The 24,691-nt window shown below is 37.6% G+C and overlaps 1 protein-coding gene across 1 annotated transcript in view; it reads left to right on the top strand.

Moving 5' to 3' along the window:
- LOC143232221 (UPF0598 protein CG30010) overlaps positions 1 to 23,629 on the top strand; it is a 29,747-nt gene extending 6,118 nt beyond the window's left edge. Inside the window, exon 3 of the mRNA XM_076467382.1 lies at positions 21,099 to 23,629. Coding sequence (XP_076323497.1) covers positions 21,099 to 21,577 — 479 coding nt within the window. The 3' untranslated portion in view covers positions 21,578 to 23,629. The remainder of the gene's footprint in view (positions 1 to 21,098) is intronic.
- Positions 23,630 to 24,691: the final 1,062 nt, after the last annotated feature.

The following is a 24,691-nucleotide window of genomic DNA, read 5'->3' as shown; positions in this document are numbered from 1 at the left end:
AATCCACACCTCATGTGTCTTCTAAGAATTACATATTATTTTTTGTTTTTTTCACTACTATCCATACTTCTTCTTTCTTTATCTATTTGCTTCCACTTGCAGTATGTAGTTTACTCAAATATTACTTTGTCTGATAATATAATGGATATAACCATGTTTCTCGTATCGTCTTGTTGCAGAATCTTAAGGGCAATTGTATTTTGTCACACAGTTCTATTTCTACTGGAAATTTGCCTTGCATTTTTCTAATTTTACACAAATACGGTCGCATTCTAATGACACATTAATCAGCTTATGCTGTTATTCATTACTTATGCTGGTACTGTGAAAGTATTTGGACCCTTTATTTCATGACTGTTATTACTCATTTAACTTTACATTTTTGTTTTTATTGTTATTATGTACATCTTAGAAACCCTACGTTAATGCATGACCCTTTTAGTATGAAAGTTTTAGAAATGTATAAATAGTTTTTCTCTAGATCAGTGGTTAGCTTGCATGGCTTTTACAGTGAAGATTTGGTTTTGAATCTTGACTGAGGAAAGGGAAGATAGTTAATTGCATAGCTTTATATTTAATATAAATACAAATTTATAAATAATAATGCAAATTTTATTTAATATATTCACATTCTTGAATTACAGTAATTAAACAGATTGGAAAGAAATAATGGCTAAACATGTTTACAGTATGTTACAGTACTATGAGTACTTGTAACCTACTTTCTTTCAATGCTTTGGTAAAACAAACTGATAATGCCAAGGTACAAGTTGTGAGTTATATTAGGTTCAGTGGTGGTGGTGGATAGATCACACAATTATTGGCATCTGATAATTTATTTTAGTTAATTTTTCAAATGTTTCATTGTGGAAAAGGAACTCTTAGAATTTCTCCCTCGGTGTGAATTCCTGTATGTGGTGAGGGAACATCCCAGGATAGGTTCTGTTCTTTTAGTTTACCTATTCTTGGATCTAAACATCCACCCACATTTGCCCTGCATGATGACCCGTGAAGGGGAGGAGAGGATCCTGGTGGTTGAGAGGTCCAACCCTACCGCTCCACTTTGACCTTGAATTCCTGTAGACTGGCAGCCTTGGGGTGCCCCCCATGGGTCAGTCGGCTGGTCCACTTGGGCTAGGGGTCAACCAAGTATTAATGTTGGATGTTCTTAACAGATGTTGTGGACAATTGTATCTGATGCTGGTGTTTGGATATAATGCTTATGAAATTCTGACGTTGCTGCAGTGTTCTTGTTTGACATTGCAGTGTGCCCCCTCATAGACCCCCATGGTGGGTGGGGTCAGTGGGTACTGAAATTTTCTTTTTTTATTATGAATCTTCCAAATAAAAACTTAAATGAAATAGTGAAAAAAAAACAGTCCATAGGTAAATGACCATGTCTTGAAGATTCTGAGCAACAATCTTCAACTTCTATAACACTTGTACTTCGTTTTCTTATACTATATTCTCTTTCAGACAAACTGTTAGAATAGATGTCTCCCTTTTTCAATCAGAAGGGATTAGATGGACTTGCTGACTCTCCAAAGTCAGTAAAGAAGCTTTGTTCTGGTGACTTATTGGTGGAAACATCCACATCTCAACACAGTGAACTCTTTTTGCATTCAAAAGCGATTGGGAATATACCTATTGAGGTTATGCCTCATGTTACTTTGAATACATCATGAGACGTTATTGTTAAGAGGGATTTGAAGAACATCCCCAGGTCAGAGATTCTTGCTGGTTTCTCCATCCAAGGAGTTTCTACGGTGAGATGTATCTCCACTTGCAAAGATAGAATTATGATTCCAAACAACGTCCTCATTCTGACATTTACATCACTACATCCATCTGCCACCATCAAGGTAGGTTATCTTAATTGCAAGGTATGGTCATACATTTCAAACCCTTTCAGATGTTTCCAGCGTCAGTGGTTCGGTCACTTGAAGACATCATGTCATAATTCCTTGATGTGTGATCATTGTGGTAGCAAGGGCCACAATGCCTATGAGTGTGAAACAGACCCTCATTGTCTCAATTGCAATGGCTCTCATCCATCCTACTTTTGTTCTTGCCCTAAATGGTTGGAAGGAAAAGAGGTGCAGTGTTTGAAAATGATTCAAAACATTACTTTCTCTGAGTCACGAAAGTTGCTGACAATCACTTCATCTTGAACATGCATGCTGCACTTCATTCCACTACTACTTTTTGTGCCTCCAAAAGAATTGTTTTCAAATCAAATGAAAAGTCTTTTGACCTCCATGGTTAAAAATGTTGATGAATTAACTTCAACACCCATCTCTGTCCCTAATATATTTTCCAGCAAACCCCAAGATCCACTTTCTTTTGGTTCTGGGCATGGACATTTCCTCGGGTACATCTTCTTCTTCCACCTTAAGATGCAAAAAACTCATTTGTTCATGTCCTCAGTCACTGGGAATTGTCTTTCAACAGCAAAGACTTGCCCAATCGACCCAAGACTGGATCCATGAAGGTCAACAGACCTCCCTCGAATAAAGACAATAAAGAAAAAATACGAGGTTTTAAACAGAAGGGCTCTCCACCCAATTCACCTACATTAAATAAAAATGGCCACCTTGTTACAATGAAACTGTGGAGGTTTACGATCTAATCTGGATGACATCAAAACACTGATTGCTTCCTACCATTCTGTTTGTCTTTCCTTACAGGAAACATTTCTGAAACTTGCTGATACAGTCACATTTTGGTAATTTTCTTTGTACAGAAATGACGAGCTGTGTGATGGACTAGTGCATGGAGGAGTGGTACTGTCAGTTGATCAGTATGTGCCCACCCTGTCTTTGCCACTGGACAGACCCTTGGAGGCTGTAGCCATCTGTGTTTCCTTGGGTCATATCATCACTGTTTGTTCTCTTTACTTGCTGCCTGGAGAGACCTATTATCAATCAGACCTTGATGCTTTCATTGGAAAATTGCTGTCTCCCTTTTTAATTCTGTGGGACTTTAATAGACATCATAACCACTGGGGAAATGCTGATATTGATGGGAGGGGTTGCTCCGTAGAACATATGCTCTCTGATCACAACCTTTCTCTTTTCAGTAGTGGTTCTTATACTTATTTTCATGCACCTAGTCAGTCCTTTACTGCTATTAATCTCACAGTTTGCTCCCCTTCACTATTCTCCCACTTTTCATGGAGGGTTGACAATAATCCACAAGGCAGTGATCATTTTTTTATAATTTTGAGAGTAACTGGCCATGGTTGATGCCACTTGACTTGCATGCTCTGATGGAAGCTGGATCAAGCAAACTGGCCCTCTTTCACTGCTATCACAGAACATGATCCTCCCATCATCTGTAAGCCATGAATAGATGACTCTGTGGTAGCAGTAACTAAATGTATTATACAGGTAGCTGCTTAATGTATTCCTAAAACCTCAACATGTTTTCCACAATATTGTCATCTGTGGTAGAATCCTGCCTGCCACATGGCACAGAAGGCTCAAAAACAAACCTGGGATACTTTTCATAGGTATCCCACACTCTCACACTGCATTTCTTTCCAGCAGGCCCGTGCACATGCTCAGCGGGTAAGACATCAAAGCCAGAACAACTTTTGGATTAAGTTCACAACCAGCATATCTTCTACCATTAGTTCCAAAGTCTTATGGGACAAGATTCAAAAGGTCAGTGGGCAATATAATTCTGTCTCCTTCTCAATCTTGCTCTGTAATGACTAGGGAGTAGCTGATACCCAGAGCATTGCCAATAATCCAGGTGAAAGCTTTTGTTGGCAATCCCCTAGGTGTGGATTCCTGTACGTGGTGAAGGGACCTCCCAGGGAAGGTTCTGTTCTATCTGGTTACCTTCTCTGGGATCTAAACATCCACCCACGTGTTTGCCGTGCGTGGCAACCCATGAAGGGGAGGAGAGGATCCTGGTGGTTGAGGGGTCCAGCCCTAACACACCACTTTGGCCTCGAATTCCTGTAGACGGGCGGCCTTTGGGTGGCCCCCCTTGGGTCAGTCGGCTGGTCCACTTGGGCTAGAGTCAACCAAGTACCAGTGTTGGAAGTTCTCAATGGGTGTTGTGGACATTGTGCCTGATGCTGGTGTTTGAGTATAGTGCTCACGAAACCCTGGCGTTGCTGCATTGTCCTTGCGAGACTTTGTAGTGCATCCCCTTGTAGGGCTTCATGGTGGGTGGGGTCAGTGGGTATCGAAAATTTTTCTTTTTCCTATGGATCCTCTAAACAATTTAAATAAAATTGTAAAAAAACAGTCAGTGGGTAAGCAACCACGTCTTAAATACTCAGAACGGCAATCTTCAACATCAGTAACACACATACCTCATTTTCTTATATTACATTCTCTTTTGGAAAAACCTTTAGGGCAAATGTCCCCTTTTTTTATTCAAAAGGGACTAGAGGGACTTGCTGGCTCTCCAAAGACAGTAAAGAAACTTCGATTTGGTGACATATTGGTTGAAACATCCACATCCCAACACAGTGAACTCCTCTTGAATTCAAAGGCAATTGGGGATATACCTATTGAGGTTACACTCCATGCTACCTTGAATTCTTCACGAGGAGTTATTGTTGAAAGGGATTTGAAGAACGTTCCAGAGTCAGAGATTCTCGCTGATCTCTCCACTCAAGGAGTTTCTGCAGTGAGGCGTATCTCCACTCGCAAAGATGGAGTTACACTGCCAACAAATACCCTTGTTTTAACATTTACTTCACCACGTGCACCTGCCACCATCAAGGCAGGTTATCTCATTTGCAGGGTTCGGCCATACATACCAAACCCTCTTCGATGTTTCCAATGTCAGAGATTCGGCCACTCAAAGATATCTTGTCGTGGTTCCCTGACATGTGCTCGTTGTGGAGGCAAGGACCACAATGCCTATTACTGTGACATGAACCCACATTGCGTAAACTGCAATGGTTCTCACCCCTCTTACTTTCATTCTTGCCCAAAATGGTTGGAGGAAAAAGAGGTGCAGCGTTTGAAAACGACACATAACATTAGTTATCCTGAGGCTCAGAAATTGCTGTCCACAACTCCATCTCAGACATATGCTGCTGCACTTCATTCCACAACTACAGTGGGAGTGCAGACAGATCTCTCTGTGTCTCCAAGAGAATCGTTTTCAAAAAAATGAAAAGCCTTTTGACCTCCGTGGTTAAAAAGGTTGATGAATCAACTTCCACACCCATCTCTGTTCCTCCCATACCTTCCAACAAACCTCAAGATCCACGTCCTTCAGTTTCAAATACAGGCATTTCTTCTGATACATCTTTTTCTCCCACCACAAGAGACAAAACAATTATTCGCTCAGCGTCCTCAGTCACTGGATTCCCTTCCACAACAAAACCTGCCCACCCGACCCAGAGCAGGATCCATGGAGGTTGATAGACCTCCTCCGACTAAAGACAGTAAAGCAAAAAGACGTGGTCATAAACCAAAGGGTTCTCCAGCCACTTCACCTACCCGTTCTTAAAAATGGCTACCTTGATACAATGGAACTGTCGAGGTTTACGTTCTAATCTGGATGATATCAAAACGCTGATTGCTTCCTACCATCCTGTTTGTCTTTCTTTACAAGAAACATTTCTCAAAACTGCTGATACTGTCTCCATTCGGCAGTTTTCTCTGTACAGAAATGACAGGTTGTGTGATGGTCGAGTACATGGAGGGGTGGCACTGTTGGTTGATCAACACGTGCCCACCCTGTCTTTGTCACTCAACACACCCTTGAAGGCTGTAGCCATCCGTGTTTCCTTGGGTCATACCATCACTGTTTGTTCTCTGTACCTGTCCCCTGGAGAGACATATGATAAATCAGATCTTGATGCTTTCGTTGAACAATTGCCATCTCCATTTCTAATCCTAGGGGATTTTAATGGACATCATCCCCTCTAGGGAAGTGCTATTATTGATGGGAGGGGCCGATCTGTAGAGCGGATGCTCTCTGATCACAATCTTTCTCTTTTCAATACTGGTTCTTCCACTTACTTTCATGCACCTAGTCAGTCCTTTACCACTATTGATCTCTCAGTTTGCTCCCCTTCATTATTCTCCCATTTTTCATGGAGGGTTGACAGTAATCCACTAGGCAGTGATCATTTTCCGATCCTTTTGCGAGAGACTGGCTGTGGTCGATGCCACCATACCCACGTGCCCCGGTGGAAGCTGGATCAGGCAGACTGGTCCACTTTCACTGCTCTCGCAGAACTTGATCCTGCGATCGTAAATCAGCCATCAATAGACGACTATGTAGCAGTAGTAACTGACTGTATTACACATGCAGCTGCTCAGTGTATTCCTAAAACCTGGACACGTTTTCCACGATATCCTCATCCGTGGTGGAATCCTGCTTGCCACTTAGCATGGAAGGCTCAAAAGCGGGCCTGGGATACTTTTCGTAGATATCCCACACTTTCAAACCGGTTGCTTTCCAACGGGCCGTGCACATGCCAGGTGGGTAAGACGTCAAAGCCAGAAGGAATCTTGGATTAAGTTCACAACCAGCATATCTTCTACCACCAGTTCCAAGATCATATGGGACAGGATTCAAAAGGTTAATGGACACTACAATTCTATCCCCCTCTCGATCTTACTCTCTGATGGTCAGGAGGTGACTGATGTTTGGAACATCGCCAACACTCTAGGTGAATGCTTTTGCCGGGTATCTAGCACTTCTGCTTGTTTCTCCACCTTCATGGCCATCAAGACTCAGGCAGAGCGATCACCTCATTCCTTTCAAAATGACTGTTTCTTTGACTATAATTGTCCCTTTACCCTGGTGGAACTAAAAATGGCCCTTCATCGGTCTGCCAGTACGTCTGTTGGACCTGATGATATTCATTATGACATGCTGCACCATCTATTTTCTGCTTCTCTTGATGTCCTTCTGTTTGTTTTCAACCGGATCTGGCAGGAGAATGTTTTTCCTGATGCCTGGCGCCAGGCTATTATTTTACCTTTCTCTAAGCCAGGGAAAGATCCCAAGATTCCTTCAAACTACAGTCCAGTTGCTTTGACGAGCTGTCTCTGTAAGACATTAGAAAGGATGCTTAATGCTCATCTTGTTTGGTTCCTTCAATCAAACAACCTCCTCTCGCCCACTCACTGTGGGTTCCGTCGACAGCACTCCACCACAGACCACCTAATTCGTCTTGAAACATCTATCAAAGAAGCCTTTCTCAACCGCCAACATCATGTATCAATATTCTTTGAAATAGAGAAGGCTTATGACACAACATGGAGGTATGGCGTTTTGCGAGACCTCCATACATATGGGTTACGTAGCCATCTACCCATGTTTATTAAAAAATTTTTAATGGACAGGAGATTCCAAGTTCGTGTGGGTTTGACACTTTACCGTTCTTTTGTACAGGAACTTGGAGTCCCTCAAGGCTGTGTATTGAGTGTTACACTCTTCAGTATAAAGATAAATGCCATCACTGAACAACTCCCTCTCACTGTTGTGAATGGGCTGTATGTCGACAACTTTCACATCTCATGTCAGTCGTCAAACATGAGATATATTGAGCGACAACTACAAACCGCCCTCAATTGTGTACGGAAGTGGACTCTGGCGAACAGCTTTAACTTCTCTCTCTCCAAAACTGTATGCATGCACTTTTGCCGTCCACGGGGTATTCACCCTGACCCTGAACTTCATATCGGTGAAGTTTTGCTGCCAGTGGTCCCGGAGACGAAGTTCTTGGGGCTTATCTTTGATCGTAAACTGACCTTTATACCACACTTAAAGCAGCTTCGGGTCAAATGCACAAGAGCACTGAACATCCTCCGTGTTCTCTCTTCTACTAGTTGGGGGCATATCGCTGTTCAATGTTAAAGGTATATTGTGCTCTTATTAGATCAAAACTCGATTATGGATCAATGGTCTATGGCTCTGCCAGACCCTCGGCCTTAAAGATGCTGGACCCCATTCATCACCAAGGACTTCAACTCTGCACTTGGGCTTTTTGTACCTCTCCAGTTCAATATACTGTATATACATTGAATCTCATGAACCTTCTCTACACCTTCGCCGTTTGCAACTATCTTTACAATATACTTCGAAACTTCATTTCTTACCAAAGCATCCCACCTGGAAATGTGTTTTCCTTCCTCGGTGGGCAGTACTTTTTCAGAACAGACGATCTGTCATTGCTCCGTTTGGCCTTCGCATCTGGGCACAATTGGATGAATTGGGTCTGTCCTTGGATAACATTGCAGATTCCACAGGTTGGCCCATCCCACCATGGCTTATTACAGCCCCCAAGTGTGACCTTTCTTTCAGTCACCTAAAAGAGGCAGATACTCCAGATTGGAAGTACCGTCTTTTATTCAATGAATATCTTTCAAACAATCATTCAGTTCCCATTTATACAGATGGTTCCAAATCAGGTAATTCAGTGGGCTCTGCTATGGTTTGCTATGGGTCAGTAGTTGCACGCAGAATCCCTTCTACAGCTTCTGTGTTCACTGCTGAACTGTATGCCATATCTCTTGCCCTGGATCATATTGCAGCTGAGCAGTACTCCAACTGCACTATTTATACTGATTCGCTTAGTTCTATACTTGCCTTGGAATCGCTACACGTTAGCTCACATCATATTCTCGCTGATATTCGAAACCGACTGGCCCATTTCTCATTAGCAGCTACTTCAGTCCAGTTTCTCTGGATACCAGGCCATGTTGGTATTCGCGGGAACGAGCTTGCAGACATGGCAGCTAAATATGTCTGCTTCAGCACCATCACTCCTATGCCTATTCCGTACATGGACTATGGTGTTGTCTTCAAGGCTCGGCTCCGTGCCAGCTGGCAGTCCACTTGGAGTGAGCAACGTGACAACCAACTTTTTCAAATCAAACCCAAAATTGGACTCTGGCCATCTAGCTTCCGTAAAGTTCGGGAGGAGGAAGTTGTTCTCACTAGGCTACGCATTGGTCACAGTTTTTTAACTCATCATTTTCTTTTATCTGGAACTGATGCACCAATGAGTAGTTTGTGTGACACTCAAATCACTATCAGCCACGTTTTACTTTCTTGCCATCGTTACAATTCTCAACGACGGCAATATTTTAAACATATTTTTTCCCAGGGTCAGTCTGTAAAATTGGACAGAGTTATTGGTGATGGTGAGTCTGTCCACCTTTATAATGTTTTTAATTTTTTAATGGCCATTAATCTTTTTAATCTCATTTAAGTGTTGCATATTTATTCATTACACCTTTTTAATTGTGGTTCCTTTTTTACAGTTTTAATCTCTCTCCTTCAATTTGTCATTGGACAATGGCCAGAATATTTAATAACTCGACACCAGGACTGGAAAGGCCAACTTCAGGTGACTAACGCTACTGTTTGAACTATCCGCTTGAACTACTCGCTAGTCGTCCCTGAAGTTGTTATTATACTTTTGCTGCATATCATTTCACACTTTTACTACTTAACTTTTTAGTACTTGCCATATTGAATCATAACCTGGAACCAGGACTGGAAAGACCAACTTCAGGTGACTGACGGTGGTTTTTATACTTACCTGTTGGTCTTCCTGGCGGGTTATGATCATTACCATTCTGCTACAGGTAGTTCTTTACAACTTTGTTGACTGGATGTCAACATTGGTTTTTACACCATTTTCTGTTTTAATTGCTGTTTTGTTTTTACCTTCATTTACTTTTACAAATTTTACTCCATTTACTTGACTTTATCTTTTTACTGGACATTTGGCTACTCATTGTTACAATTTTGCTATGTATCTTTTAAAACTTCTATTCTTTTACATTTTGATACTGGTTGCTATGACACATAACCCGGAACCAGGACTGGAAAGACCAACTTCAGGTGACTGACGGTGGTTCTTGAACTTACCTGTTTGTCTTCCCCATGGTTATGATCATTACCATTTTGCTAGAGTAAATACCTTACAACTTCTTATACTCTGCCTTCTATCTTAACATTGTAGACTAGGTGTCAACATTGGTTTTATACTTTTTTGTTTTACCTTCATTTCCATTTATGTCTATTACTACATTTATTTATTTTTTTCTTTTACATTTTTACCGAATGTCTGGCGCAGATAGCCTCGGTGCTTTGTGCCATAAAACACTTAAATCAATCAATCAATCAATTGTTGGGAATCTAGCACTTCTGCTTATTTCTCCACCTTCTTAGCCTTCAAGACTCAGGCAGAGCGACCACCTCTTTCCTTTCAAGCTGATTGTCTGTATGACTATAATCGTCCCTTTACACTGGTGGAACTCAAACTGGCCCTTCATCGATCTGGCAGTACATCAGTTGGACCAAATGATATACACTATGATATGCTGTGCCATCTATCTCCTGCTTCTCTTGCTGTTCTTCTGATTGTTTTTAACCAGATCTGGCAGGAGAATGTTTTTCCTTATGCCTGGTGCCAGGCTATTGTCCTACCTTTCTCTAAGCCTGGGAAGGATCCCAAGATTCCTTCAAACTACCTTCCAATTGCTTTGATGAACTGTCTCTGTAAGACTTTGGAAAAGATGGTTAATGCTGGTCTTGTTTGGTTCTTCGATTCAAACAACCTCTTTTTGCCCACCCAATGTGGATTCCAACTACAGCGCTTCGTCATGGACCACCTGATTTGACTTGAAACATCAATCAGAGAAGCCTTTCTCAAATGACAACATCTTGTATCAGTATTCTTTGACATTGAGAAGGCTTATGATACAACATGGAGGTATGGCACACCTCCATATATGTTGGTTACATTGCCATTTGCCCATGTTTATTGAAAATATTTTCTTGGACAAGCAATTCGAAGTTCATGTTGGTTTGACACTTTCCCATTCTTTTATTCAGGAACTTGGAGTCCCTCAGAGTTGCATTTTGAGTGTCACACTTTTCAGTATAAAGAGTAATGCCATTACTAAACAACTCCCTCTTACTGTTGCAAACGGGCTTTATGTCGACTACTTTCACATCTAATGTCAGTTGTTGAACATGAGGTAAATTGAGTGGCAGCTACAGACTGCCCTCAATTGTTTACTGAAGGGGACCACAGCAAATGGCTGTAGCTTCTCTCTTTTTAAAACCATTTGCATGCACTTTTGCCACAAACGGGATATTCACCCTGATCCTGAACTCCGTATCGGTGAAGTTTCGCTGCCTGTGGTCCCTGAGACCAAGTTCTTGGGGCTTATCTTTGAACGTAAGCTGACCTTTATACCACACACCAAGCAGCTACAGTTCAAATGTACAAGAGTACTGAACATCCTCTGTGTGCTGTCTTCCACCACTTGGAAAGCAGATCAATATTCTATGCTAAAGATTTATCATGCTCTTTTTCAGTCAGAACTCAACTATGCATCACTGGTCTATGACTCTGCCAGGACCTAAACATTAAAGATGCTAGACCCCATTCATCCATGCACCAGGGCTTTCTGCACTTCCCCAGTTCAGAGCTTATACACAGAGTCTCATGAACCTTCTTTGCACCTCCACCGTTTGCAACTGCCTTTACTATATGCTTCGAAACTTCGTTCTTTACCAAAGCATCCCACCTGTGATTGTGTTTTCCTTCCACACTGGGCCATACTTTTTCAGAACAGACGATGTGTTATTGCTCCTTTTGACCTTTGTATCCAGGAGCAGTTGGATGAATTGAGTCTGTCCTTGGATAACCTTGCTGTATCCACTGGTCATTCCATCCTACCATAGCTTATTACAGTCCCCAAATCTGCCCCCTCTTTAAGTCATCTGATGAAAGCAGACACTCCCCATTGGAAATACTGTCTGCTATTTGCTGAACATCTTTCAAACCATCCTTGCATTCCTTCTTATGCAGATGGTTCGAAATCAGGAGACTGTGTGGGCTCTGCCATTGTTTATGGTGGTTTGATGGTTGTGCACAGTATCCCCTCTACAGCTTCTGTGTTCACTACTGAACTGTACGCCATTTCTTTTGCCCTGGATCACATAGAAGCTAAGCAGTACTCAAATTTTGCTATTTATACTGACTCGCTTAGCTCTTCTACCAGACCTGGAATCACTTCACGTTAGTTCACACCCTGTTTTCACCAATATTCAAAACTGACTGGCCCATTTCTCTTTAACATCTACTTCTATCTAGTTTTTCTGGATACCAGGCCACATTGGTATTTGTGGGAATGAGCTCACTGACACTGCAGCTAAATCTGTCTGCTCTGACACTATCACTGCTGTGCTTTTTCCATACATGGACTATGGTCCTATATTCAAGGCTCGGCTCCATGCCAGTTGGCAGTCGACTTGGAGTGAACAATGTGAAAACAAGCTTTTCCATATAAAACTCTCTATTGGACTTTGGCCATCTTGTTTCCATCAAGATCAGAAAGAGGAAGTTGTTCTAACTAGACTACACATTGGTCACAGTTTTTCAACTCATCATTTTCTTTTATCTGGGACTGATGCACCAATATGTTGTCTGTGTAACATTCGGGTCACAATAAGCCACATTTTACTGTCTAAAGAATCAAAACAATGTCACCATTTTAAACATGTTCTGTCCCAAGGTTTATCCATAATATTAGACAGTGTTATTGACGATGGTGACACTGTCCACCTAAGAAATGTGTTAATTAATCTTTTTAATTCTATTTAAGTTTTTAATTTATAAATTAGACCTTTTTTAATGTTATTCACCATTTAAGAATCAAAGTACATCTAGTTTTATTTGAAATTAGAAAATGGCCATAACATCAAATAACTCGAAACCAGGACTAGAAAGGCCAACTTTGGGTGACTAACACTGCTGTTTGAACTACCCGTTAGTCATACTGGCAAGTTACAATAATTAAAATTTTCCTACAACTTTTTTAAAACTTGTTTTACTTTACTTTCTGAAACAGCCATAACATCAAATAACTCGAAACCAGGATTAGAAAGGCCAACTTTGGGTGATTAACGCTGCTGTTTGAACTACCCATTAGTCATACTGGCAAGTTACAATAATTAAAATTTTCCTGTAAGTTTTTTAAAACTTGTTTTACTTTACTTTCTGAAGCAGCCATAACATCAAATAACTTGAAACCAGGACTGGAAAGACCAACTTCAGGTGATTAATGGGGGCTTTTGAATTTGCCTGTTAGTCTTCCTGGCAAGTTATGATAATTACAATTATGCTACAGAAAGTCCTTTACAACTTGTATTACTGTAGTTATTCTCTTACTGCTGTAGACTAGATGTAAAAATTGGATTTAATGCTATTTATGTTTTTTTAAACTTTGTTTTGTTTTACCTTAATTTCCTTTTTATGAATTTTACTAATTTTACTTTAATTTTAACTTTTTATCGGATGCTTGGTGCAAATAACCTAATTGCTTTGCACTGTAAAACACCAAACCAACCACCTTAGAATTTCATTTAGAAGCAAATAATATTAACTAAGAATTACAATACAATTTTGAAAGAGCAAGCTTGTTTTGTCTTTGTTAAACTGGCAAAACTACAGGAATTAATCTTGAAGAATATGTTCAAAGTCATACTATAATTGTAAATACTCTTGATTTTATAATCAACTTCCACAGTTTCAGTGTTCATCATACTTGAAATTTCTGTGAAGTCCAAATTTTTCTTGAAAAGTAACATGTGCTTGTTGAAAATTCAAAAGAACATAAAAATGTTTCATTGTGAAACTTATCTTTAGTTGATTGATCAGTTTCTAAATAATCAATATTATCAAATAATATTCTTCTAACTCTTTGTCTTTCTGCTCTTGTTTAAGTCAGTAAGCTCCATTTTCATACACTTGTAGTCATCAAAGCTTTTTTTCTTATTCTATATGCTGTATTAATGAATTATAATTTTTTTTTATTTCTTGTATACTATTTATTAGTGACCCATGAAGTGAATGCATTTCACAATTTATGAAACTTTTACTAGTCATCTAATTTCTGCATGTTATAAATTTTAAGGGTCTTGAGTGTAATTTTTTTTGAAAAAGATAAAACTTTTTAGTACTTAGTAATGAAAAAATGGCAAATCTTTGGAAATTAATCATTTTCTTTTTCCATTTATTAAAGTTGTCAAGTGTTGCCATTTAAGTGAATCACACAGCTGAAAATCAGAATCGATAACCAGTGTTGTGGTGTAGCATTTTGCATAAAAAGTAATGTGATATACTTAAGTAAGTGTCAGTTTTTTTAAATTATGAACAAAATCTCAAATATGTGTTATTGTTTGATATTGAAGATGTTAACTTAAGTTTGAATCTGTGCTTATTCTAGGGTAGACATTGCAGCACAAACTGTTGCAATTAATCAGGTTTCAGGTACTTCGTATTTTGGAATTTGAATGTGTAATTAATGCTGTAATTTTTACAGATAGCTGTTTTATGGGAAACTAACATTTTATTTCATATGTTTCATTTGAATAGTCAGTTTGTTTTCCCATCCTTGGAAAGAAGGTCTGAATGGTGATAAGTTGCTTTTCAGTTGGTCTGTCAAGTTAATGTAGTGAATTTATTTCAGTACTTGTTGGACATGATCAGTAAACTAGGACTTGATCAAGTTACTTTGTACAATTTTCTGTTATATTTGGAATAGAATGTAGTTACCTGTATATTTTATACTCTCTCAAATATTCTATAGGCAAATATTTTTCAAAGTTCATTGCAGAATTCTAGGCATCTTTTTTTATTTCACAGTTGGAAGATTAACTCTCATTTCATCATCTTTAAAATCTTTTTGCCACTTATTTTTTTGTCATACAGTATTTGCAGCACTTAATGGCTACCTTGTATTTCATGAAGCTTATGTCATCAGATTTGTGTATTGGTGTTATTACTTGATGCTTATTTTGTTGCCATGTTGGTGTTATCTGGATATTCATTTTACAAGTGTTATTTCCTTCTTTATTCAAATCTGATGTTGAAATTTAACTTCAGATTTAAGTCTTTATCATCAGTGATAATCGACTTCATTTTTAGGAGTACTTCTTCATAAAACTTAGCTTGGCATGTAATTTTTTAATTTACCTGCAGGTGCATACTTTTATTTTTCAGGAGTATTGCCTCACACTTGAGTTCTAGCCTTTTGATCTTGTTATTAGCCATAACATAGTGGTTCATAGAATAGCTATGATTTTTTCTAGTACAAACTTTTAGCTTATGACTCTGTCATTTCTTTACAGATTTGGGATCTAGTTACAATTTTGGACTCATGTGGTAAAACCCTTTCAGTTGATATATTTGACCTTGCCAGTGTCTCAGACTAATTTCCTGTAATCTGCCTAAAAGAACTACAAGTGTTGCAACTATTGAGGATTCTCTCTTGTATTTTAAATTTTTAGTAAAAAAAAAGTTTTACAGATAGTTTTACTATTCCACATCCTTCTTTGAGAGTTATGCCTATCTTCATTTGTTAATATTTCTAGTAGATCTAATGTTCCTAATTTTTTAAGCCTTCCATAAAAATCTCCAAAAAATAAATATTATTTGTGGTAATCTTGGATGTTGGTCTTTTGATGATGTTAGCTTTGCTTTGTTTTATTAATGACTGGTGGCTTTAAGGAAAAAGATTGAGCAAAAAATAATTTATGCAAGGTTGTTGCTTTTTGTTTTATAGAATATTTCAAGAAAAACTTCAGATAACATTATAATCAACAATAGCATCTCCAGACAGATGTTAAATAATCCAGTTTTGTCATTAATTTCAAATCAGTCACTTGGAACAGGGAGGGATGTCACCTGTAAAGGTGGTCAATTAAAGTTGGGGTTTTAATCTTATCTTTTTATTTTATATACAAAAGATTAGTAAATAGTCATGAATTTTTCTTTCCTTATAACTTTTTGTAACCATTTTGGTGAAGAGTTTATTTGGCATGTATTTGTTCATAGAAGACTTTGGGGTGGCAAAGTTAAGTGTTGCAGAAATGTGCTGTAGTTAATTTTACCTTTATAAGAAAGCTGTTTCAAGTCCTATACTGACCTCAAAACACCTTCCTACATCACTGATTGTTTTCAGCTGAATTATCAACACCACTCACCATTTCTGATAAAGAACTTTCTCTTCTCACCACATTAGCTATCTTCATTCATTGCTACTCCCTATATGCAGACTATTCTTTTATGCAAGCTACAAGCTGTCTGCTTCCCCCTATTGAAGTGAAGTGATTCTGATGTGTGTCTCATGCAAATCATCATGCATCACCTTTCCACCAGTAGGAGTACAGTACATTCAAATGATTCATGACTTTCTTTATGTGTCTCTACCAAACTATCACATGCTCTTTTGTTTATTGATGTATGTTCGACTTTGTTTTCTTCATGAAATGGTCAATTTTCAACTTAATTTGATTTATTTAACCAGATTTTTATATTCGTATTTATCAGTTAAATCAAGTCATTTTATTTCTGCACTCAAGATTGGTTAAACATTATTGTACAATGTATTTTGAAGTTAGCCTTTCAACTTTGAGGATTACAACAGTGAATGGTATATTTTTTGGGCCTCAGTTGCAGGTGATAGGATGATGGATTTATCTTTCTTTAAATGTTTGGAAGATCAAATGCGACATGGTCTGACCTTTATTCTCAGACTTTACCCAAATTCCTACTGAAACTACTGAGCATTTGCTGGCTGATGAGGACTTTGATCATCTTTTACTGTCCCCCATAGTACAGTGGTAATTCTATGGATTTACAATGCTAAAATCAGGTGTTCGATTTCCCTCTGTGATCTCAGCAGATAGACCGAGGTGGCTTTGCTAAATGAAAACACACACACTCATCTTTTACTGCCTCCAGGATTTGTTGATCATTCCCATTCCCAACCTGGTAAAACTACTAGGTCTGATTTTGTCTTAATGAATTTTTTGTCTGAAGTTAGTGATGTTGTATCCCTCTCACTTATTTTTTATTCCCCTTATTCATTCTTACTATGTGTATGATATTCCCACCTTTTTTCTTTTTCCTCCCTCCCCAGTATTTGGGTTCTTGCTAATTCACTGATCTTGCAGTTACGTGGGAAACATTGCACATTTAGTGCCCCAAGGATTTCTAATTATTTCAGCTTTTCCCAATATTATGTTGTGTATTCAGTTTTAGATGAACAGTTGTTAGGCTACTTGTTACCTACTTGGGAGGTGGCTCTGTAATTTAATTATTACATGGATGGCTGGTTCATTCCAAAAAGGAATTAACCAATCCTACTAGGCATCTACTTTCTGTGGTGGCTGTGATGGGCTGGTTGCTCAAATTAGAAAATTCCTTTTTAAGACCCACTTCATATCTTGTCTATTTTGGGGTCATTTTTGACACAAATATCAGTTGAGCACTGCATTCTCATTTACAACTTAATTCAATGGAAGTTTTGGTTCACCACACCCTTTTGGCTTCTTCATTTACTGTTTATGAGGTTTTCTCACTTTTGGGGACGTGGTCTTCCATAAAACACTAATCCATCTCAGCCATACCCATGTGAGATCCCTTCAGTAGGTGTTTCACAAATGATGGAACTTTGATTGGGATCCTTTTCCCACCCCCAGTTTCCTTCCTCTTTTTGTGCAAGATAATTTGTATTGGTGGTTTAACTGAGCCCATATGTCAGCTGTTGTGCCTCTTTCTTGCCCATGTTTGGGTCTATGTCTTTCAGGATGGAGTTTATAAATCAATTACTGAGGAACTTTGGGCCATTGATCTGCAGATAAAAGTGATTTGCATATCACTGTTCTCAACCTTACATTTAGCCTTACATCATTTACTTCTTCTCACTCTACATTATCTGGGGATAATTCCTTCAGACACCTCTATGGCAGTGATACATATTGCCCACCAAGGGAGCATCTGATCCAAAGATTTATGTTTTGGGATTTTAGATATCTTATTCTGGACCCAGGCACATTATATTTGCCTTACAACATGTCGTGTGTGGAGTGTTTTCAGTCTAGTCACAAATCATCTTTTGCACCTCAACCAGATATATCTCATGATGTGGGGCATGAGATCTCCTTGTTTTTTAGGGATCTTCACCATTAGTGTGGTTCTCCCCATGGGGGTGTCTTTGATACAGGCCTCAGTATCAAGTTGCCTCTATTTTGGTTGCCTGTATATCATCCACTGACTCTAGCAATCAATACCTTCAGCTTGGATTGGTCACACATATATATATTTATATGTACCTATCCATCTGATTACTCATTGGGTGATTTCTCTTGTTAAATCTACCTGATTACTACCTCTTAGCCATTTCAGAGTTAATTTTAAAGTTCACAACAAGTGCTACTCCTCTAACCCATCCCTTGTCCACTTCTTCCTCCCTTCTTTATGAACCTCAATTACACATCCTACTTCCCAACCTTCACATTCTGCTTCTTCCTGCCTATGGTTCATCCAGTTCTTGGTGAGACTATCCAGTTTTATACATCTAGTAACTTCCTTGTTAGTTAGTTCCATTTATTCATCTTCCATGGAGGTGTACCTATGCAAGTGGAATGTATTTCAAGTTTACTACCAAGGGATTCTTCAATGACAAGCTTAATTTGGCTTGTGTGGAAGAAATTCCTCACCTGGCTCTTTGACAGTGGGTGGTTTTCAGCCTCCTCACGTTTTGAATATTGGATGACCTTTATCCAATACCAACATATGAACCACTTCCTCATGTTTCATGCTTCCCATAAAGCATATATTCCTTCTTTTAGTCCATGGGCATCAAAGGTCAGATTTGTTTGCCATTGACATTTCACTTATGCTTTAGTACTCTACATGTCTTCTTTTTTATCTGAATCATTCCTTTCTCCCCAAAACATTGGTAACTAAGGGGGGGGCTGTTTCTCATTTCTTTTCTTCCATTTTCCATCTCTACCCTTGACTGGATGCTGATAAGCTTTTGTGTCCACTCAGTGTTTTTCATTTTTATACAGCCACTTCTGGGGTACACAGTCATGATTCTTGATCCACTGGCAATCCTCCTTCCGTTGTGATCTTTCACCTTCTACCCTAACCAATTAAGTCCATCTTGTGGTTTACTTGGCCTATTTTCCTTACATTCTTTCTTATGGAGTGGAGTACGAAAGCCTTTTTTCAGTTGTCCTTCATCAGATCTGACACTTACTTCTTGTCTTTATTTTCAAATGGAAGAGATTCTTCAATCCAGCATGTGACCATTCTCAGCATGTTCAATCCTATTATCTCCATTATATCCCACATTCCTCTTCATCAAGATTTCATCTACCATCTTTAGCTGTGACTGTGTGAGCTTTGATGTGACTGTAAATGGTAAGGTTTCATTCATACTTTCTTTTTTTGTCAGGGACCCTTACTTACTTTTTATCATGTAGATCCCACTGCATGGTGAATAGTGTCTAACAAGTTATTCTTTAACTCTAACTTCACACTGTACAGTTATGTTAACTCACAGTTTATCTTCCATAGCTTCACAATACTCACTGTTGTTGATGGGGTGTTTAACAAGATTATTTGTGCTTGAATAACCTTATTTTATAAACTTTGCTTCATAAATTTGCCCATGAGTAAAGCAGAAGAGAATAGCTACCCATCCCTGCCAGACTATGATTGAATAATTTGGTATTGTCTGCTTTTCATGTTTACCTTTTGTCTTAAATAATGACATTCTTCTGGATTCTCCAATGCATTCTCATCCCCTTTTCTTCTAGTGGCTTATGAAAATCACTACTACTTACCAGTTTCAAGCTGCTGAGGTGGTAAACCATAGTGGTACCCTCCTGAATTGGTTCCATACAAAGAGGGCTACTGCCATTCAGTGCAGAGTAGGGTAGTTGGTGTAGATGACATAATATTCTTCATTTTACAATAATCAGTAAATCAGAGTGAGATGTCAGTATGCAGTTCATCCATTTGATTGGGAATCCTCATTTTACTTTTGCATTGATATCAGTACCCTGTGTGCAGGTTTTGGATTTAGAATGAACCAGTCAACATATGTCTTCACATAGCTTTCAGGTTGTCTATCCTCTTCTCTCAACTTCCTCCGTCCGTGTTGTGAGTCACAGTGGTGGTATGTGGTATTGTTTTGGCTCTTTTCTTGGCTATCCCATGTTCTCTCTTCTTATAGTGATGTTTTAGCCATTTGGATGGTGGTAACCGGTTTTATGTTTGGAAGAGTTGATTGCATGTAACAGGCATCCTTTCAATACAGGATGTAAAGTTCCTGGATTGATAGCTCAGAGCTAGTTCTTGTGTCATACCCAGGAATTAGAGTAATTCTCAATTTCCCTATTCTTAGGTTTGAGATGAAAACTGTACGATCCTTATCCTACCCTCATGTGGATCTCAGTACCCCATGAGGAGGTTTTTGATATAATTGACTTTGAATATAGATGTCTTATGCTTTCCACATGGACAAAGAATATACCTGATTCAGAAGTATTGCAGTTCCCCCTCTTCAAATCCTCCAGTCTAATTCTCTCATCTGTGAAGGTATCCTTTGTTCACTTTTGGTGGGGGTACATCTGTTTTCCCTTGTATTGATCTCTCCTCTTAGAATCATAAGTTACCACACTTTTGTTGTCAGTAGTGTGAACTTTTTCCATGTATCATGCAATAAATTATTTAAACCAGAAGAGTGTTTCAGGCTGCTTAACAGATTGTCTCCTTCCAAATAATCAAAATAACAATTTTATGATAGCTTGATACATGTCTCCTCTCTGTTCCTGTAGCCCTGGCTTCATTTCACTTTGGTAATTTTAGCTCGAGGTTATATTAGAGGTACAGTATATATTTAAGATTTACATTTTTAGTGGGAAATGTAATTAAAAAAAAACACTTTAATTTCCTTTGTTATAGCTGTTTTTGTTCTCCTCGCACATGTTTGAGAAGAAGTATGATACCATGTTACTTCAGTATAAACATTAAGGTACAGAAAATCATTGGCATAGAAACTCTGCCAACCTTGTGTTTTTATACAGAATGAGACTAGCATGGTAACACACATCATGGATGGCAGAAAAATAAATGAGAGGTTAAACCAAATGAACATAAATTATGAGGCAATTATTCTAGCAGTAACTTTGAATTATATTTTACTATTAAAGTTTAATTTATGGTGTAACTTTACATCATAAATATTTTTAACAGTCACTATAAAATGTTTTTGTTTTGTTTGCAGAGAAAAAATTTCTCCACTTCTTTTTTACAAGACTTAAACAGAATGATACTGGAAAATACAAAAAGGACTTTCCATATTTTTCTCCTTGTGGGCGTGAAAAAAACTATGTGAGATGCGATGATTTGCCAATAGTGTTTACACATGTACATGAAGTACTTGAAAAAAATGGAGAAACAAAAGATTACTTGTCATATAATCATGCAGGTAATCTGCTATTAATAAACTTTGAACCCAATAAATTGTTCATGCTTCCACAAACTGGCCGAGTTTACCATCCAGCAAATGAGCAGTATGGAGGTGTAGGATTAGTCAAATCTACCCTTGCTATTGAATTTAGCAAAAACATTGAATTTTGTGATGAAGAATCAGAAGAATATGGCAAGCCAACACACTTTACATGGAAGGGATTCAGATATGAACTATCAAGTGAAATACTTAAACTTCTCAGTGAAAAGCAATTTAGCCAACTTCATTATTGACTTTAAAAATAATTTGGAAAAATGTACCTTGTTACTTAGATGAAAAATTCTATGTTTAAAACATAAGGTAAGTGTAACATGTTTGATAATGTGGTTATGCATATTTAATGCATTATTTTCAAAACATTTGAAAAAGTGTAATTTTTAAAACCTTTTTGCATATAAACTGTATTGATGTGAGTTGGTTTCATTAATACAGTATCTTTTTCATTTAATTTGTCACTCATTAAAGTCATTTTAATGACTTACTGGCTTTGAAAGTTAATTTCTTAATTCTAATAACAGTTGTTGTTTTTTTTAAGTTAATGAAAGCCAAAACAATAATGGCCAAATTTAATGAACAAACCAGTTAGTTAGTGAAATAAAAACTAAAAGTAAAGAGAACATTTAAAAACTAAACATAACTGATGTGAAATTATAAAATTAAATGGTACTATCATTTCATAGAAGTTTAAAGAAAATTTCACAACCTAATCAATATGTTCTGTAATTTTTCAATCCATGTCCATAATGATTTTTTTTAATGTGTACTAGTATGAAGACAATGTGTACTACAAGTTTTTGTTATGTTATATTTTTGGACCTTATTGGATCATTAGGCTGCATTGCAGTGCTTCCACCTGGTTATTTGGGTTTTAGGCCTATCGACTGCTAGAATCATTAAGATTGTCAATGTGTAGAGAATCTTCACCATCACCGAGAATGTGTTCAGCTGGAACAATGAAGTGCACAATACTTGATTTGTTCTTGTGTGACCATGCAGCTTAGAAGGAACACTGATGTCCTGTATATCTTACTATTGTACTGTACAATTAGCTAACACTGACAACAAAAAATTGAGCTGAAGACTGACTTTTCCCTTCATCCCATATGTTGGTAATGAATTGGTCATCCTGTACATTTCTCAACTGGACAATATTTTTTTATTTTGCTGAGGCATTAATTCAAAATAATTTACAGGGGTTGCAGTTTGATGACTTAATTGTAGATCACATATGTGTTTTCATAAACAAGTAGCTAATGAAGAAAGCACTCAATATGGGATTGTTCTGGCTACATAACTGAATACAACAAGGGTGTGAATTAGTGTGTGTGTGCAGACCTGTCTGGGAAAAAAATACTGACTTAAAAACTCACTTGCAATATGTTCACAAGGAACAGATTTTATAATTTGAAAAGAAAAAAGCATAGAGACAAAAAATGTTGGAAAGTACTTCAACTTCTTTATTGCCATTATGGAAATGGAAGATAACCTCATCACTGAAGTTGACAAATCACAAAAAATGAATACTGATGTACATACAAGACTGGTTGATGATTATGGATTTGGAGAGCTTTTGTCAGATGCTTTATTCAAATTTTAAAGCATTTAATGATGGCTGTTATTATCTTTCATAGTCATAATAGTATTGTTGTAAAAAATGTTTTTTGTTGGGTTGGTTTTTAAATCTTTTGCACATAACAATAAAAAAATTACTTGATATCATGTTTATCATTTTTGCAAGCTGCCTTTACTTCTTTTAACATTGTAACTTGTAGGGGTAAGAAAATACCATGTTAATTGTACTACAAGTAATATAAAAAGATTTATTCATACATGTTTGTGGCTAAATGATCAAGTAACTAGATACACATAAATAACATAGGTCAAAATATTTTGCTGGACTAAAACTGACTGATTGACTGGCATTCTACCAAATTAATACATAATTTTTTCTATTCATTTACAGATTTAAGCCTATAAGTTTGCAGCTGAATAGAAAAAAAAATTACACATACTGTATGTGAATATTGATCTTTGTATGTATGTTAAGTAAAATTATTGTGTTGCTATATTTAATGATGTCTAACCTTGTATTTGTTCCATTTTTATTTAAGACAATAATTTAGTCAAAATTATGAAAATAATTCTGCAATTTCATCTGTACTGATTCTGTCAGTCCAAGTATAGAACAAGATAAAGGGAGTTTAACCATTCATGTGTTTTCACATAAACAATAAAGTCCTGTGTAAATGATTATTACAATAAAATAGTTCTGTTATATTCTTATACAACAGCAGTTGAAGAAAAATGAATTAGTGTAATTGCATTGTGTTTATAAATCACACTTATTGAGTCTAAGATTAAAAAAAAAAAAGCAATTGTTGTAGTGCAGATTACTAAATAAGCAACCTTTTATATATGCTTGTAGGATTTGCAAAAATTAACTTAATAATTGGAGACAAAATAGAGAAGGCCAAAGCTGTAGTCAAGAAGGTTATTGGTTCAGCACAGAAATTCATTATTGCTACAACACATGGTCAAAAAGGGGTTTCTCTTCATCACTCGTAAGAGTTTCTGCATGCTTCGTTGACCCTATTTAAAATCAAGCATGGCTTATCCTGATAGACTTGCATAGCCTTATTCATCTGTATCTGTAGTTGAGATCAGTGCAGAGAAACTTTAGTTCAGTTTAGATCAATGGGATATCAATCTCGAAGTAGTACTTCTCATTGTAGCAGACAGTGAGAATTATGTGGTCAAGGTTGTTAAATTCCTCTAATATAGTAGTGAAGATTATTCATCTGTTTTGTAATCTGTATACAGCAATGATGATGATGCAATTAATGAAGTGCTAAAAGAAATTCTGCAATTTCATATATTTCTGTGCTTTGCACACACTTTGTGGCTTGGTTTTGAAGAATGTGAGAAGAGTGCAAAATACTCGAGTATCTTGGACAAGGCTAAAGAGCTTGTGAAAAGGTTAGAATGTAGAGGAACATTGGTTACAAATTACTCCACCAAATGGATTATTTAATTGTAATTCAGGTCAATACTGAACCAAATGAAACTCTCAATACATTAGCCTGAGATTCCTGTATACCTCCAACAGAAAGAAAGTTCTTCAGACATTCTGCCAGCAATATTGTTGTTATAGTATAATTTGCATGACAGTAATCAAAACACATTGTTTGCTTAGAGTTTGCTGCTTGTGTGATGAACCAATCAGTGGCACTCTTAAACAAATAGAAAAGCTGCTGCATACTGCCAAAGCCTATATAAAGTGCCAGGCAGCTCTTAATATACCATGTGAAGCTGAAATGGCTACTAAAGAGCCACCATCATCGACTGCT

The sequence above is a fragment of the Tachypleus tridentatus genome, chromosome 11 (genome assembly GCF_004210375.1).
Source record: "Tachypleus tridentatus isolate NWPU-2018 chromosome 11, ASM421037v1, whole genome shotgun sequence".
Taxonomy (NCBI): Eukaryota; Metazoa; Arthropoda; class Merostomata; order Xiphosura; family Limulidae; genus Tachypleus; species Tachypleus tridentatus.
This window is presented reverse-complemented; position numbering and strand designations above follow the sequence as displayed.